Source organism: Epargyreus clarus, unplaced genomic scaffold (genome assembly GCF_041222505.1).
Source record: "Epargyreus clarus isolate Ecla_fem2 unplaced genomic scaffold, WU_Ecla_fem_2.2 ptg000032l, whole genome shotgun sequence".
NCBI classification, from domain to species: domain Eukaryota; kingdom Metazoa; phylum Arthropoda; class Insecta; order Lepidoptera; family Hesperiidae; genus Epargyreus; species Epargyreus clarus.
This window is the reverse complement of record NW_027332237.1, coordinates 7,269,494-7,287,728: the sequence shown is the minus strand read 5'-3', so window position 1 is coordinate 7,287,728 and position 18,235 is coordinate 7,269,494. Positions and strand designations below refer to the sequence as shown.

The following is an 18,235-nucleotide window of genomic DNA, read 5'->3' as shown; positions in this document are numbered from 1 at the left end:
AGCTATCACTTTCAAGTCCATTTCTTTATTCCTGATGACAATTAAAATAATAATCGTGAAGGCAAGATGTGGAAGTCGCCATCATCTCTTCCATTTCGGCCTTCAAACAACTATTTTTGGAATAGTTTATCTTTATCTATAAGCGCCAATAACAACAGTCAGGACTGCATGTAGCTTATTTTAATAACACAAAAATAAAGTTTACATAATAGTCACAGAAACTTATTCTTTCGGGCAAGACTTGTGCGTTTTATACACAAATATCGAAGGAGCACAATAACTAACTCAAATCCTCGATACGAGCACGACTGAAATATGCGAATGTGGTAGCAAAACCGTGTCCCAGATACCTAGGATTTACTGCGACTGAATTTCAAGCGCTCAAGCCTAGAACAAAGGAATCGATAAGATATTAATGTTCTGAAAGTGCTTTGTTTGTATTTTATGACGACTAAAGACGCAAGCAATCAGTCTCGGTCCTTCATGTAAAGGTCCAGGTTCGAATTCGGTCAGTCAAATGTGTAAACAACGATTTTAGGTACTATTTTGGGAACGGATGCATCTGTGTGTCCGTCCCATATTGGTAAGAAGAGTTTGATCAGGCAGATTATTGTTTATTGGAATTCCATATTAATAAGTAGGTAAAGGTAAATCTCCCGCCAGTGAGGTTACCATGACGATAGTGTTAATTCGGACCTTGTAATGTGCAAGAGGTTTAGAAAACTTCGATAGCGTGTTTCAGAATACTCGTAGCGCCATCTATTGACGAGTTTCGAAACGACTGTGGTAGTATTTAACGCCCGTAGAGTCCGTTATTAATAAAATCAATATATCCAGTGTTTTGCATAACAAAAACGAAATTTCATATTTTTCTAGGCAATAATTATCAAATTTCGAACCTTGGTAGGCAAAAATTACTTAAGGTTTATTATAATATGGGCGAACATGTTGCAATACATATTTAATGTATGGCAATGACCCATAGATTAGTAAAGATTGCACACTCCTAACAAAAAAAAAATAACCAGTTTTGAGAATTGAAATAGTTGCGTAAAATGTTTTGCCACGTCTCCTTGCTAAAATGTCCCTAAAATATTTGAAATAAATATTAATTTATTATGTAAATTACGCGGTATTAGTTATTTATTCGTAAATTTTCTCTAAAAATGTTTTTATTTGTCAAGAATTTAAAAAAAGAACTTACAAATAAGCCGTTTGTGGCTTCATTCAATTTCAAGGCGGCGAAGTATCGTTACTAATCTATGCAATGACCACATAACAAACCGTAGCTTGTTCATTTGTCTTTATTTTTGTAAGTAAAATCTTTGTAATTTATCGTTTAGCGTGACAAGGATCAATCTTTAAAGAAAAGATAAAAATCCCATTCCTCTTCGCCTTACACCGTTATTTATCTATGTAACCTAGATTTCCAACACGATCAATCTTCAAACGGAGTGCAGAGAATCTCCGAAGCAAACTTTGTAACAAATGAGTTCGTTGTTGAAGCAACGGTGTTGACGTGAAGTCTAACTGCTGAGATATAACTTTAATATTTTTTAGATAGTGTAGTAGGAACAGAGCATGCAGTCCTCCTGAGTGTAAATAGCATCTGTTGCTCATGGATATTTATAATCAACCCCAGATAAGTTTTGAGTCCTATTTAAAGTCGATCGCAGATGCGTTGCTACTCCTGAAGACTTATTTGAAACGCCTCGGATAAGTATGTTTCCTTTACCACACCTTTCAAATTATAACACAGCAGCAGTTAATACTGCTATTATGAAGTATTATAGAAATAGGTGTCGCAGTGGTACCTTCGAAGTTAAACCACAAAGGTTTTTACCACCTTCAAACTACTTCTCTCCCTTTAATAATAACTTTAGAAACGTTTAAATCTTCTAACTTAAATCTTTGTAATTTTATCTTTTAGCGTGACAAGGATCAATCTTAAAAGAAAAGATAAAAATCCCATTCCTCTTCGCCTTACACCGTTATTTATCTATGTAACCTAGATTTCCAACACGATCAATCTTCAAACGGAGTGCAGAGAATCTCCGAAGCAAACTTTGTAACAAATGAGTCCGTTGTTGAAGCAACGGTGTTGAAGTGAAGTCTAACTGCTGAGAACTGTCTGGAGACTAGACTAAGAGGCGTCCTGACTTAGTTTAGGTGTGATCGACTTTAAGGACTTTAGTCCCTATTCATGCATGTTTATATATATATATATATATTTTCATGACTTCATGACATGACATGACATGACATGATTTTGAAGGTGGTAGAACACTTTGTGGTTCGACTCCGGCGGCACCACCGCCACACCTATTTCTGCCTAATTACAGCTGTGTTAGGCGCTGCTGTGTTCCGTTTTGAAGAGTGTGGTTAGGGAGACATACTTTTCCGAGGCGTTCCGCCTTAGTCCTCAGGGGTAGCGGCGCATCTGTGGCCGACCTCAGGTAGGAATATCTTTTTTTTTTTTATAATATAAGGGTAGCAGACGAGCATACAGTCCACCTGATGGTAAGTGGCTACTGCCGCCCATGGACATCTGTAATCAACCCCAGATAGGATTAGATATTAGATCTAATCCTATCATGGGTACTCCTATATTATTTATATAAAAAAAAACTGTGGAGAGTAATGTTTTTCAGGTGTATTTGTCTATGCTTCATTCTGTAGTTCGCTCTAGAGTCAGTAGAGTCAATTGGATTCCTCCAGGTGGCACCTAACAAGTCGGATAAAAATCCTTTATTGTTTCTCTACCAAATATAATGTTTCGGTGTTAATTTATACAACTTACATTATATGTAAAATGCCTTACATTATATTATTATTATTATTATACTTACCTATATATTTCGTACTTATTATTATTTTTATTATTTTTTAGTATAATTGTACCGCCTTCACTTTTTCTGCCCATCCTTAACTGGGAGAAAATGCTATTTAGCATTAAGTCCGTCTTTTGCACCACACTGATTTTAACATGGTCAATAAAGAGTAAATATACCTGTGGTATTCCGGATCATATTGCTATGAGTAGTTAATGTACAAAAAATCACGATCTTGCGTAATTTATGCTTGCGTTCATTATGAAAATTATGTAGCGGAATTGTATGGAAAACTTCGCCGTTTTTCCTTTACAATATATTACTTTGGACTGCTCATTATTTAAGAAAACTAAAACAAATTACTGTGCAAGTAGTTTTTCTATATAAAAAGTTCATATTTTTTATTTTGTGAAAATATATATCAGAAAAAGTTCCTTAGTGGAATAATATTACTCCAAACTAACTTTAGTCCACGACATCGTTCCCATGAATTTACGTCATGAGTTAATTAAATATTTTTGAGGGGGTAGACCACATTGTGATTTCATACCGGTGGCACTACCGCGACATAATTTCTGCCTAATAACAGCAGTGTTGAGCACTGTACCCTTACCATGAGTTTTTACGTTTTGACAAATATGTTTTAGTATTGGTTTACGAATTACCCATACAATTTCCAATCAGCGCCCCTAGTGGATTGTATCAGAACTATAGTGTTAGTAACATAACATTAAATGACTAAATTGACAAATGGCGCTTTATGTTTTGTATCTCTTTTTTGCGAACATGTGAGGCAAACAAAAAGACTTGAGCACTTACTTATTGTTACGTTAACTCAGTCTACTGAAGCAAAAAGAGCAGAATAATGTATCGAGTAAACGTAACGTAAAATTGTGGGATGTTTTGAAAACTCATGGTAAGGGTACTGAGCCAACTAAGTCTTCAGGGTAACAACACATCTGTGGCAAACCTCTGGTACAGCCTCTGTGGTGCATGTTAAGTAAGAACGCCCGCAGTCATGCCCATCGTCGAAGTATCTATCATATCATATTTTTTGTATATTATTACTTATTATATCCACGTTGCTTCTTCACCTAACTAAGCTAAAATCATATTATATTTAGAGTGACTTCAAAGCTTAAGCACTCAAAAGATAAAAACAAAACTGAAGCTCAAAAACTTTTAAAACTCGTTAACCTTTGCTGTCAAAGGATCTTAGAACGTTTATACTTAATTCGAATTAATAGTTAAATTGAAGACTCTTTGGCGTTTAGTAAATTTTAATGCTTTTACTAAAATTTTAATAAAATTCTTCGAAGCGCTGCAGTTAATGACAATTTTAATTATACGCTAAGTATAGACTAAACACTCGACTAGACTAAATACTTTTGAAGGTAGTAGAACCCTTGTGGTTCGACTCCGGCGGCACCACCGCAACACCTATTTCTGCCTCATAACAGCAGTGTTAAGCGCTGCTGCCTTCTGGTTTAAAGGTTGTTGTAAGGAAGACATACTTTTCTGAGGCGTCCAGTTTAATTCTCACGGGTAGCGGCGGATCTATGGCCGACCTCAGATAGGAATAGCTAATCCTAAATCGGGTTGATTAATTAATTTACAGTAAATAAATACGTTTAATAGCCCATACACAAAAATCAAAATTATATTTTCTTAAATTGATAACTACAGTATAATAAGTACCGTCCAAATATATTTTTCTTTTTCATATAATGAGTACGAGCAACCTGTTTCAGCAGCTAATTTATCTTACAAAAACTAATCTTGACTACGACAAAAATCAATAGTAAGTCACTGGTGTCGCCCGTTTTATTACGACAATAAAACATTTGGACATACGTACCCCGCGCGGAGATAAATGTTGCCGTTTACCTGTTTCCATACACCACCGGAGATGAATCCCAAGTGTGTAGGGTTGACACTCAATTTTAAACAAGAAATAAAACATTTTTTGCCCGATTCTGAGGTTAATGATTGGCGAGAGTACGTATGACTCATTCTTTAATACGCTCTGCAGCACAAACAGATTGACGGATTTTAACATCTTTTGTAGTGGGATTCATTTAGATTCTGGAAGAGACATAGAATATATTTTTACGTAGTCCATTTTTTGTTTTTGTAATAATTCTCTAAATTACATGTTATTTATTAAAAAATGTCGTAAAAATGATTTAGGGCGATTTCTGATTTCTTAGAAAGCGTGACAATATTGATATCGAGTTTTCGCCAGAAAATATAGCTATCAAGTTACTGTCTCTTATTTTATTACAAGAATATTCTGGTTCCTCGTAAAATTATAATGAAATACAAAAATCACAGCTAAATCACTGTTGTCTTCCATATTAATACGACAATAAAACATTTGGTTTAAGCTTGTTATATATACGACGAATGCATAGTATATCAAATTATGATCTATGATATACTGGTGTTTTACGAGTAAGAGTTTTTTTAGTCAAAAGTCAAGGGGAAGGGGAAGACAAGGCAAAGTTTTTTTTTATTAATATCTTTTAGTCAAATTCAGTCAAATTAAGTTATTTACATTTCTAAAAACTCGGACTGGCCGTAAATTATTTTTTATTTTCACAACCCTGAAAGTACGTGATTGACGCCGGCAACAGTTTTTCAGTTCCTTCGCCGGGAAAATCGTCACGTAACTCCCAAGTAGTCATTTCGCTGCTACAATAATAGAGTAGCTTTATTTTCCTAAATAATTTAACTGGATGCCGAAATAGGAAACCACATTTTCATTATAACCGTAATAGTCAAAACAAGAATGTAAAATATGAGTAGTAAAGTAAAGAGTTGTAAAATATGAGTAATAAAGTAAAATATGAGTAGTAAAATGTTACAAGGCTTTATAATATTTTATATAAAAACAAAATTTCGAAGTAATATTAATTATATTCCATTGCTGAAAACTATCCACACAAGGCCCGGTTATATCCACAGACATTGATCGTATCAGACACGTACCGTATCAGACAAAATCATACTGTTCTATCTCTGAGCGGCTAACCCAGCCGGTACATATAAATATATGTCAATACACATTGTATAAGAAAATCCTTTTTAGCGGCCATGAGACGCGTCTGACAAACTCTATGTAAGAAGATATAAATGAATTCTAGCAGGGGAAGCCTTTGTTCTCCACACTCAAATACATAATGCGGTAGGTACGGGTAGCGGATAACCCTTATCGAGTATTTTCGAATTGCCTATAAGGTCCCCAAAATGTTTAATGATTGCTATCTAATGATAATAATCCGGGTCGTATGAAATTTAGTCATTTGTGGGAAGGTAGTTCCCATTATGCCCGATATTGCTTAACTTTAAGCATCGGTTACCTTCTACATAAGCCCTTCTGCATATGTTATTTTCCATAGATATACTATCCTACTCATTTGGAAAATATATTGACAAATGTCAAATTATACTCGATTTATATAAATATAAATCTAGAAATTCGAATAACATTTCTCAATAAAGTCACACAAATTTTTCAGCTCCTTTTTCCGTAGTAATAACGACGTCGGTATTTTACGGCCTCCTTCAAGCCTCCATGCATTGGTTTTGTACGCTATACTGGTAGTAGGTACGTGAACCTAGCATGAAAAATATGAACTCGATATCACAGTACACGTCATGTTACTTTGTGACAAAAAGTTGTAACAGAATGTTATATAAATATACCCGGCTACGTGTCGCTGGGACTATCTGATATTAATTGTAATAAAATAAATAAAAGTCCGCTCCTATTGTCATGGGAACTTTGGAATAAAAATATATAAAACATTCACAATTATATAAACATTTTCAAATCTTACCATTGACTACTTAATTAAATACTTTTTAAGATTTTCAGACACAAAGTTGTGATCCCATTGTGATGCGATTACCCGATGGTTGGATAATACTGTTTTGTTTTCAAAATGAACTCATTCAATTCTCGTACTCGTAACTCCAGTGAGCGCTAATCATAATAGTTACGGATTTCCCTATCTGGGCCCACTTGAAAAATTGACCCTATGTAACCACGACCTAACACGTAAAAATAGGGCAATATATTTTTGTCGTGGTACTAAAAAGTACGAGTCAAGCGTGACTTACCGAAGTTTAAATTCGACAAAATTTATGTTGTTTGAAGTTTAACGCCGCTTTCAGACGTAAATTTCCGACACGTTGTATATTACACGAACGTTGTATATTTAAAAAAATAATCACTTGTCGACGATAAATGTTATCGTAAAATTTTGTCGTAAATATACGTGATCGTAAAATTTTAAAACATCGCAATTATTCGGTACTTGAATGGAGAAAGTTTAAAATTAATAGCTTGCTGATAATTAAAATGACATTTCAATTAAACTTACCTCATTAATTTTATGCCGTAAAGCTTATTAATTTGTACATTATTACAAGCTCTACATTAACTTGCTATACATGATTGAAATAAATTAGTAAATTGTAAGTAAAGGGACATTTTGAGTACTTTGATGATTATATGAATTATAATAATTAGTTCTGTCTAATAATCATAATATGATTTGCATGCTGATGATGGATTTGAATGCTGGCTATAGCAATAAATTATTATGATATATTAGAAATTATTCATCACTTGCTTTAGCGATGAAGGATAATAATGTCGTCGGAAAAACGTTCTCAGAGATGTGTGAATTTTATCAACTCGCAGTGATAAGCGAAGTTGATAAGTCTATGGCTTAAACCTATTTTAAGAGAAGTTCCGTACGCAGCAGTGGTACAGTAATAAGTTGACGATGACCACGATATAGCAATACTGCTTTTTATTGTTTCTTTTTGTTCGGGAAACCTTGGAAAGGTACCCGGTGCCGTGGGAGCGACACAAAGTTATGTGGGATTCTTACCGTACTAAAACATCCCCAGTGGCCGTCCTCGGCGCTGCGTAAAGGACTCCGGGATCTCAAGAGGAACGCTAAATATCCTCCTCAAGTTTAAACTTAGTATCACCTTGATTTATCATCATTCATTATTACATGAATAAAACAAAAGTTTGATCGAAAATGCAAAGCTTATTTTTTTCTTCTTATCAATAATATTTTTGTATCCATTTGCAAACTTACAAACTTATTATTATTCATGTTTGAAGTTTTACGATGTTTCAAGTGTGGTGTCAACTAAAATATTCGTAGACAAATTAACAGTTGAGACGAAATATTTCGAATTTTAACATTTTATGCGCTTCATGAAACAAAATTTTCAATTCCAATTGTTCATTACGTATTCCATCAATTAATAAAACACAGTTGGATTAAGGTGGTTATACACTATCCATCTAGATGTCCGTTATGATGTCCGGCAAGATGTGAGAAACCAAATAAATCTGGCTCTACCATAGGGTTTAAGAGATATCTTTGTAAAACTGACAGCCTAAAGGGTTTATTATTAGTATTCTCATTTCTCATATAATTAATACAAATGTTTTATAACTATGATACTAAAAACTAAATTTCAACTTTACTCAATATTATTTTTTACTATAAATAAATATAATAACATATTTATTACGAGTATATATACCCTTTCTAACTATGACTAATTAAAATACAAGGCTCCGATTTTCAAAATCATTTTATCTATTTGAGAATGGTTACAGATATATTTTTGAGAGAAGTGATTAGTTAATCGTATTAACCGTAAATGTAATGCATACCTAGTTTTTATTTCTTTGTCCGTTCAAATAGTAAGTCTATGGGAATATACTTGATAAATTGTAATATCGTATCGCGTATCAGAAAATCGGACGGACAGTGCACAACCTCCTTAACCCACGCTTGTTTTAACAGAACTCTACCAGAACGCTGGGTATCGATTACATTTCATTAAAAATAATTGGTGCCGTGGGCTATTTTTTTCAGACCAATATCCAATATTGAGAGGAAAAATAACGCTTATACGAAGTTCAATGTACGCAATATTTATAAAGGTAAGAATAATATACATTTTTTTAATTAATTGGAGTGAAGGCTCAAATTATTTTGGATTTCAAAATACAAATAAAATACGTTTAATGATTTTTAATGTGTAGCAAATGAGAATGCGGTTGATTTGATAGTTTGTAGTTACTACCGTCCGTGGATGTCTGTAATCAAATCAATATTGAACAAATTCATATTGAACACGGTTTCCAACTAAAGCCGATCACAGATGCATTACCACTTCTGAGGCATAAGATGTTCGTCTTATACATAAGTCAGCCAACATCTATTTTTTTTTTAAATATAGGTGTAGCTGACGAACATTCAACTGACGGAAAGTGGTTACTGCCGCTCATGGACATCTGTAGTCAACCCCAGATAGGATTAGTGTTATCCCTGTAGTTCCGGGACCAGAATAGGGCTACGGTATCCCCTGCCTGTCGTAAGAGGCGACTAAAAGGGGCTTCCGGGGTTGCGGGTGGCAAGAGTGGGAGCTCAAACCGCCCGGCCAACAACCCCGGGAAGGACGACGGTATGTGTGGTCGCATACCGTCGTGTACAACAGACGGTGCGGCGAGCGGCATGCTCACCTGGACGGAGCCCGACGGGGCAACGCGCTAAGAGGACTCCGGTTGCGTTCCTCTGGAGATCCCGGAGTCCTTTACGCAGCGCCGAGGACGGCCACCGGGGGGGTTTTAGTACGGTAAGAATCCCACATAACTCTGTGTCGCTCCCACGGCACCGGGTACCTTTCGAAGGTTTCCCCCTCGAAAACAAACAAAAAAAGATAGGATTAGTATGTCGGTGGTACCGCCGGAGTCGTCGCCGCCGCCACATAGGTTTGTACCACTTTCAATACTATTGAATTATAAGAAATGCTTCACCTTAGAAACAAAGTCGATGACAGTTCTGTTGTCGATAGGCTGTAATGATGATATAGAATCAGATGGAATATCATATAAGACTAAATTGTTAATATCTTAAACAGGTACAAGAAGTCGGCCTATAAGAAGCTTAAACATGATGATATCACATTTCAGTGAAACCACAGTCACACCAGGGGTTGATGTGAGTATATGACAATTATTTAAAGTCTTAAGCTTACTAAGGGGCTCAAATCCATACCAATTAACGATCAATCAGTTAAGGTAATTTGGAAAAAAATCTTATCAAAATAAATAAAAAATCGTAATTCGGTGCACACGATCTCTCTTGCCAAGAACGTGCAAAATGTGAAATGAACTTCTTCTGAGTTATTTCCAGAGCGGTATGACAGCAGCTCTTCAAAAAAGGAGCAAAAAGAGCTCTATTTGAAAGTTGGCGATGCATTAGAGACTCATGTGGCATTGCAAATGTTTATAGGCGACGATGACTACCGTACATCGAGTAGTCTGCCTTATTATTTTAATTATAATAAAATTGACCAGTCATAAAATATCCTCTATTCAGTTTTTAAAAAGATCTACGAAATCAGCATTCTTAAATTCTAGAAAATACTAAAGTAAATAAACGCCGTTAAACCTTTATAAACTTCACAATTGAAATTCAAATCAGACAATATTGTGTTTTATGGCGCACATAATAGAGTCTCGTTTCATGAATTACAAATGTAATTACGCACGAATGTCATAGGAATTTGACCCGTAGGGTTAAGGAATAAGGCGGATAATCGCATGTTTGTGTTTCAGGTGAGTTTGCAATGTATGGTCAATGGGCCCCATCCGGCTAGATTTGTTTGGGAACGGGATGGTATTGTTATCTCCTCGAATACGGATTCAAGGTAAGATTTATGCGAATTTGTATGTCTACGTACATGTCATTTTTCATTCCTTTGTATTGATAACCCGAATACTTTACACTAGAGATTGATTATACCGGTATTATACCGATTAGCCGATACTTTCATTTATAATTTTTCATAAAATTTAAGTACCAAATGAGAATGCAGTTCATCTTATGGTAAGTGGCTACTGCGGTACAGGAACACCTGTTATCAACCTCAGATGAGATATAAGTCCTACCTGATGTCGGCCACAGATGCGTAGCTACCCCTGAGGATTAAGTTGGAAAGGCTTGGATAAGTATACCTCACTTACCATACTCTTCAAAAAGGAAAAAAGCAATACTGCAGGCAAAAAAAAAATGTATGAGATTGGTGCCTCCGAACACTAAGTCCAACTTTCAATCTCATTAAGAAAGATCATATCAAATCCGTTTGTGATATGATAATCGTTGGTATTTAAACATTTTTCTTTTATAATTTACTAGATGACCCGGTGAACTTCGTACCACCTAATTATGAGTGACTATCTGTACCTCGTGGTTTCACTCGTGTAATTTATGTATTATGTCCATAAACTACTGGTAAATATTAGGACAGATATTAGCCACAGGAGAACAGGAAAATAAAAAATACAATTAAATAAAATTCACTCTACCTCTCTGCACTCTGTTATTTTTTTACCGACTTCAAAAAGGAGGTGGTTATCAATTCGGCCGGTATCTTTTTTTTATGTATGTACACGAATTACTCCGCCGTTAGTGAACCGATTTTAATAATTCTTTTTTTATTGTGTTATTTTTTATTGTAGGTTCTAATGAAATTACAAAGTCAGTTCATCATTGACTATTTAAGGGTCTGATAATGTGGCTCGGAGACAAAATATGTAACTCCTCAACCGATGGGGATATTTGAGTTGTGTTTGAAGATATTTAGTGTAAGTTCTAACGAAATTGCAAAGTCACTTCATCATTGACTATTTAAGGGTCTGATAATGTGGCTCGGAGACAAAATATGTAACTCCTCAACCGATGGGAATAATAGAGTCGTGTTTGAAGATATTTGGTGTAGGAGGTTATAATGAAATTGCAAAGCCAGTTCATCATTGACTATTTAGTTAGGTTAGGTTGGAACACATAAGACAATATAAAACTAAGCGGGCAGGGCGCGGAAGCGCCCTGCGAGCGGGCGGTTCCAATCAATGTAAATTCAGACCTTACCTTAATTCATGATCACGTTTATACAATTTTATATTGTATTAATATAAATGTTATTATGTCATCACTAAAAAGGGTAAAAAAAAATTAACAAATTATACAACCGACTTCTATGTCACTACATAGTAAAAAATAATTCAAATAAATGTTGGTTTAGTACATATTTCTGAAGTAGGCGCTCAATATATTTCGTTCATTTTATTTTTTACTTTGTAGTGACATAGAAGTCGGTTGTATTCTTTGTTATTTTTTTTTACAAACACGCGAAAAGAAGTACCTAAACCTTCAATAACGGTTTTTTTTAAAGAAAGTTTATTTACTTATAGTACTCTAATCGGGTTGTTGAATAGCTAAAAATGCTGAAACAGGTGTGTAAATAGAAAGGCAGTTTATAACAGTCTTAAGGGTTGATCTAAAAAAACAAACAGTGACTCAGATGCTTCATTATGTCTTATGATAATTTTCTTAGTGCTCCAAATTAACGGATATTAAATTGAAGTTCCATACCCGATTAAACGACCCTAAGGGTTGATTTTCCAAAAACGGTGAAAAATGTGTTCTATTATTTTGAATCAAAAAGCTAAATTCCATTTTTCATAGACTTTGCTTCAAAATCTGCCGACTTCTAAACGAAGTGTCTTCTAAAGCCAAATGCAAATTTTTACAGTATTTGCTTCCAAATTAACGAATTTTAAAATGAAATTCCAACCCCTACTTAACCATCTTAAGGGTTGATTTTGCAAATATCGTAAAATAGATATTTAATTACTTTCTATCGAAATCCCAAATACCAATTTTCATATAGATTTGCATCAAAACTGGGGGACTTTAATACAAACTTTCAACTCTTATTTATTCACGGAAACGCGGTCGAACAGGATAAAAAGTATCCTATGTCCGTCTCCTGGTTCTAAGCTACCTCTCCACCAATTTTCAGTCAAATTGGTTCAGCCGTTGTTGAGTTATAAAATGCTTCACGAAAACGCGGTCGAACGGGATAAAAAGTATCCTATGTCCTTTTCCTGCTTCTAAGCTACCTCTCGATTAATTTTCAGTGAAATCGGTTCAGCCGTTCTTGAGTTATTTAATGACTTCACGGAAACGCGGTCGAACGGGATAAAAAGTATCCTATGTCCGTTTCCTGGTTCTAATCTACCTCTTTACCAATTTTCAGCTAAATCGGTTCAACCGTTCTTGAGTTATTAAATGACTTCACGGAAACGCGGTCGAACGGGATAAAAAGTATCCTATGTCCGTTTCCTGGTTCTAATCTACCTCTTTACCAATTTTCAGCTAAATCGGTTCAACCGTTCTTGAGTTATAAAATGACTTTACGGAAACGCGGTCGAACGGGATAAAAAGTATCCTATGTCCTTCTCCTGGCTCTAAACTACCTCCCTACCAATTTTCAGCTAAATCGGTTCAGCCGTTCTTGAGTTATAAGTGGAGTAACTAACACGACTTTCTTTTATATATATAGATTCTGCCGCAGTGGCTTACAAAAGTTGTAATTTTAATTTTTAATACAATATTTTAAGCTACCCAGTAACACTTTATGTATTATTTTGTAACAACTTTATTCGCAACATTGTAGCCTGCATGATTGCACCAGATATGCATGAAACATTAGCAATTCAAATTTAAACATAGCCCGAGTATCTTGCTCCACTTCGTTATTCTAGATTAGACCCTGACCTGACCTTGGCTACGCTGAATTTTAAAAATATTCAAAGTATTATTGTGTTTATCGCGAATGCAAAGAAAAGAAAAGAAAATGAAAATGAAAAGAAAAGAAAAGAGCTGATAAATCGGAATTAAAGAGAAATCTTTGTGTTGTAACTTTAATCCATTACTGACCCACTGCTGGTCACGGATCTCAGAATGAGAAGGACAGGACTTCACTGCACTGGATAATGACAAATTGGTGAATTTCACACCTTTAAAAATTCTGTTTCTAAAAGTACTCTCATGAGGTTAAATCGTTCACCGCTAGCTTTGTGTTGTATAAATTATGATTAACCAAGATAAGGAGTGATTGCATTAAATATATAAGGATAGTTATGGTTGCAAACTTACTCCGGACCATTCACATACAAACCTATAAATTAGACGGTTTTGTTAAATTTTTGTATACAAGGTCTATCAATAAAGATTTAGTCACTTTGATTGAATCGACCAGTGGTCTCAATGCCTAATTCTGCTTTATAATAGCAGTGCTGCGTATTGATTTAATGGACATACTTAATAACAGAAAATTATATGAGGCATTGTAATTTAGTTTTCACTAGTTGCAATTTTTCTTTGACCGATCTCGAATAGAACTTAACTCCTATTTCGTATTGGTTGCAAATATTAGCAATGATCAAACCAAGATGGACTTCATCTTCATGTGCTACTTAAGCCACAAAAAGATACAGATGCTATAGCATTTATTAAAGCGAAGAAGAACGCTATAAAGCATCTAAATTGCCTTTTAAAATTAATCATACCTCCACAGCTAAGCTTTGTTCGTAAAACTTCGGACTCAGCTAAGCTGGGTCTCACTCAACGTTTACCGAGCGGCAAAATGACAACGCTTTGAATATTTTTAAAACAACGACTTAACATTTTGAATACTGGGTCAGCGAATACCTTTTTAGCTAGGTTTTTTTAACATGAGAGTGGCAGAGAAGCATACACTCCACCTGATGATAAAAGGCTACTGTCGCCCATGGACATCTGTAATCAACCCTAGATAAGATTAGATTAGAGTAGTACTCGAAGGCGACCACAGGTGCGCCGCTACCCTTGAGGACTAAGCTGGAATACCTCCAAAAAGTATGTAGCCCTTCAAACCACAACATAGAAGCACTTAACACTGCTGTGAATGCAGAAATAGGGTGGCGGTGGTCAAACTATTGAGATTTCTACCACTTTTAAGTTTTTTGAATGCAGAACCCTTTATGATTCGGAGAAGCATCACTGATACACCTATTCCTGCCTATAACAGTAGTGTTAAGCGCTGCTGTGTTCGGCTTTGAAGGGTGAGGTAACCTAGATAAAAAATTTTAACAAAAAAATAAAACCGACTTCTATGTCACTACAAAGTAAAATTTATTTTTTTGTTAAAATTTTTTTTTCACCCTTTTTAGTGATGATATGCTAACGTTTGTATTAATATTAAGGTAAAATTGTATAAAGGTGATCATGAATAAAGGTAAGGTCTGAATTCATACGGATTGGACCCACCCGCTCGCAGGGCGCTACCGCGCCCTTGTCGCTTAGTTTTACATTGTCTTATTTGTTCCAACCTAACCTAACCAATTCAATACAAAACACTATAGGCGAGGCTATATGAGATACTATATACTACTATATTATTGGCTAGATTAGGTTGGAACAGAAAAGTAAATAAATCAAACTAGGTGGTAAAACTCTGCGAGTGAGTCGGTCAAATTTACCTTAAATTAATACTTAAGAAAAACTACAACGTATTCATTAATCATATTTTATATTTGTAAGAAGTAATTGTCAAGTTGAAGAGTTAAGGTCATTTATTTCATTACATGTACCTGGCTAGGACCTGTAAAATATGTGTGAAAGCACTAAATGGCTTATTCATGTGGTTTAAGCTGGAGGTACCTCTGCATCATCAGATCTATGGAGTTGAAGGTCAAATTTTTCATCATATATCTCTGTCTAGCAACTTCATTACAACAAATGTCTATTCTATATACTTAACATAGGAGGCACATCTGCATCATCAGGATTGAAGAATTGAAGGTCATATCTTCCATCATAATATGTCTCTACTTAAAGACCTTATCATTTATTCGTAAGCTCCAAATGCCTAACTTGTATGGTTGAGGCAGGAGGCACTTCTGCATTATCAGGGTTGAAGAGTTGAAGGGAAAATTTTCCATCATATACCTCTACCTATCAACCTTATTGAATATTCATAAGCATCAAATGCCTAACTTGTATGGTTGAGGCAGGAGGCACCTCTGCATCATCAAAGTTGAAGAGTAGAAGGTCAAATTTTCCATCATATATCTCAACTTATCGATTTTATTAAATATCCATAAGTTCCAAATGCCTAACTTATGTGGTTGAGGCAGGAGGCACTTCTGCATTACCAGGGTTAAAGAGTTGAAGGTCAAATTTTCCATCATATCATGTTAACCTAGATACTCAATGTTCATTTTAAGTTTCATGAGAATTGAGTAGGCAGAAGGTAAGTTGTCATACAATATGTAAAAAGCAGGGGTAGTGATGATGAGTTCAACCCCATAACTTAAATTCTAATCATCAGAGTATACTAACGTTAAGGTAGGAAAGTACCGCAACGAAACACCCTTTCATATGAAAAAAAGAAAATTGAAATTGGTTAAGAAATACTCGACTTATTGAAGTTTATATGAAATCTGGTTTTTCCAATTTTCCGGGAAAACTGGAGGAAATTTTCGAATTTCCTCGAAATGGGACCCCTTGTGAAACTAGCCACATACAATGGTGTATGAATCATATCGATCGGTCGCGGCATCGCGAAAAAATCGCCGAACAAACATAAAAAAATATATATATATATATATATACGGTCGAATTGAGTAACCTCCTCCTTTTTCGAAGTCGGTTAAAAATGATCCGATGCGGTCCGACTTAGTCCTTAGTGGTAGAAGCGCATCACTGACCAACCTTATATAAAAAAAAACACCTTAGCTAGGAATCTAATCCTATCCTATCTCATTACAGATGTTAGGCGGCAGTGGCCTCTTACCATTAGATGGATTACATTGCCTATTTCCATATTATGAAACTTGCAATTATATAGCATTTTCATTTACAGGTATGCTATAGGTCAGACCATGACAGCTGAGGGAGGAGTGGTTACACAGCTAAACATATCACACACAAGAGTGGACGACGGTGGTCACTTCTCATGTGTAGCACATCATGGAGAGGTCACAATTTCTCATCACGACAGGGTAAATGTTTATGGTAAGGAATGCCATTTATGATGAAGACAGTAATTCCCATAAAATTTTACGAATTCGTTATTTAAATAACAATGAACCTTAAAAGTCAAAACTTTTGTACCTGTTCAAGATTTTTATCATCTTCCGGTAATATTCTCTTTTATAAGGCGAATTGTCCTTGTAGCATAGGGATTTGAGTTCTATGCCCCGGTAAGACAGATATTTATATAATAAATTGAAAATACATTATTATTACTTATACTGAGTTTATTTTCTAACTATAGATTCAAATTAAAAAAAATAAACAGATTATAAAAGTAATAAAAATGAAATTTAATATTTAGCTACAATTGGTATTATTAAATGATCAATTTGATAATGTTATCTAATGATATTATCTAATATGTATTAACACTTTTAATTTACGCCATGTTTGTATCAGGTCCACCGTATATTCGAACTTTACCACCATTCAAAGCTCAAAGTGGTCAGAGTGTTACACTAAGATGTCCATACTACGGGTACCCTGTAAGGTAAGCAAACAATAAAATTAAATGATACTTATTCAAGTAAAAAAAAAAACAAAAATGATTTTCTAAATACAACATAATCTTCCAGAGAAATATTATGGGAATACAAAGGAAAAGAAATAACACCAGACGCAGTACAAACGAATCGTTACAAGAGATTTGTCAAGAATACAGCTTTAAGTATAGAAATATTTGGTCGGAAACCTAAGTTAAGAGTCAAAAGAGACGCGACTGTTACTAATGATGGGATTTTGACGATACATAAAGTTAGTAAAAGTGACAGCGGAGCTTCATACGCTTGTGTCGTAAGAAGCCCGTCAGGTGAAATGGCTAAAAGATCCTTTGAACTACAAGTGGTTGAAGCTCCTCAGTTAGAAGAAATACTGCTAGCCTCAGATCTACAAGAAGGACAGATCGTACAAATACACTGTAATTTGAAGAGCGGTGATTCACCGGTTTATTATTCTTGGTTGAAGGATGGCAAGAAAATCCCGACACATTTGAAGGTGAGTAACATTTATTAAGTGAAACAAATAAAAATATTTTTTGATATAAATGTAACTTATGTTTTTTATTTCCATTAATTATTTATTAAACAATACTACATGAGATAAAATCATTTCAATACAGTTGTGTTACTAACGATCAAGTGAAGTTTATATAAATGAAAAAATAGAAAACAGATATAAACGTAACGATCGGGTATATTTATTTAAAGTGGCATATTTAAAAAAAAATCAATTCAATATAATGAAACTTTCTGAAATCGTCAGCATTCAGAAAGTTTTTAGTAAGCCTTACAACTGTAATAGCTAAAATACTTTTAAAAAAATTGCAATAACAAAAAAATATATTCAATCCCTACAAAAGTTTTCAATATGCCTTTGTTATATTATTTTATGATAAATTTATATTGTCGCTTGTGTTATTTCTGAATTATTTTGTCA

General features: G+C 34.7%; 1 protein-coding gene across 1 annotated transcript in view; it reads left to right on the top strand.

Annotated features, from left to right (window-relative positions):
• Window positions 1-18,235, top strand: part of LOC140755097 (cell adhesion molecule Dscam2) — a 92,155-nt gene that overhangs the window by 17,987 nt on the left and 55,933 nt on the right. Inside the window, exons 3-8 of the mRNA XM_073090294.1 lie at window positions 8,747-8,814; window positions 9,795-9,874; window positions 10,495-10,586; window positions 16,629-16,780; window positions 17,201-17,291; window positions 17,377-17,794. Coding sequence (XP_072946395.1) covers window positions 8,747-8,814; window positions 9,795-9,874; window positions 10,495-10,586; window positions 16,629-16,780; window positions 17,201-17,291; window positions 17,377-17,794 — 901 coding nt within the window. The remainder of the gene's footprint in view (window positions 1-8,746; window positions 8,815-9,794; window positions 9,875-10,494; window positions 10,587-16,628; window positions 16,781-17,200; window positions 17,292-17,376; window positions 17,795-18,235) is intronic.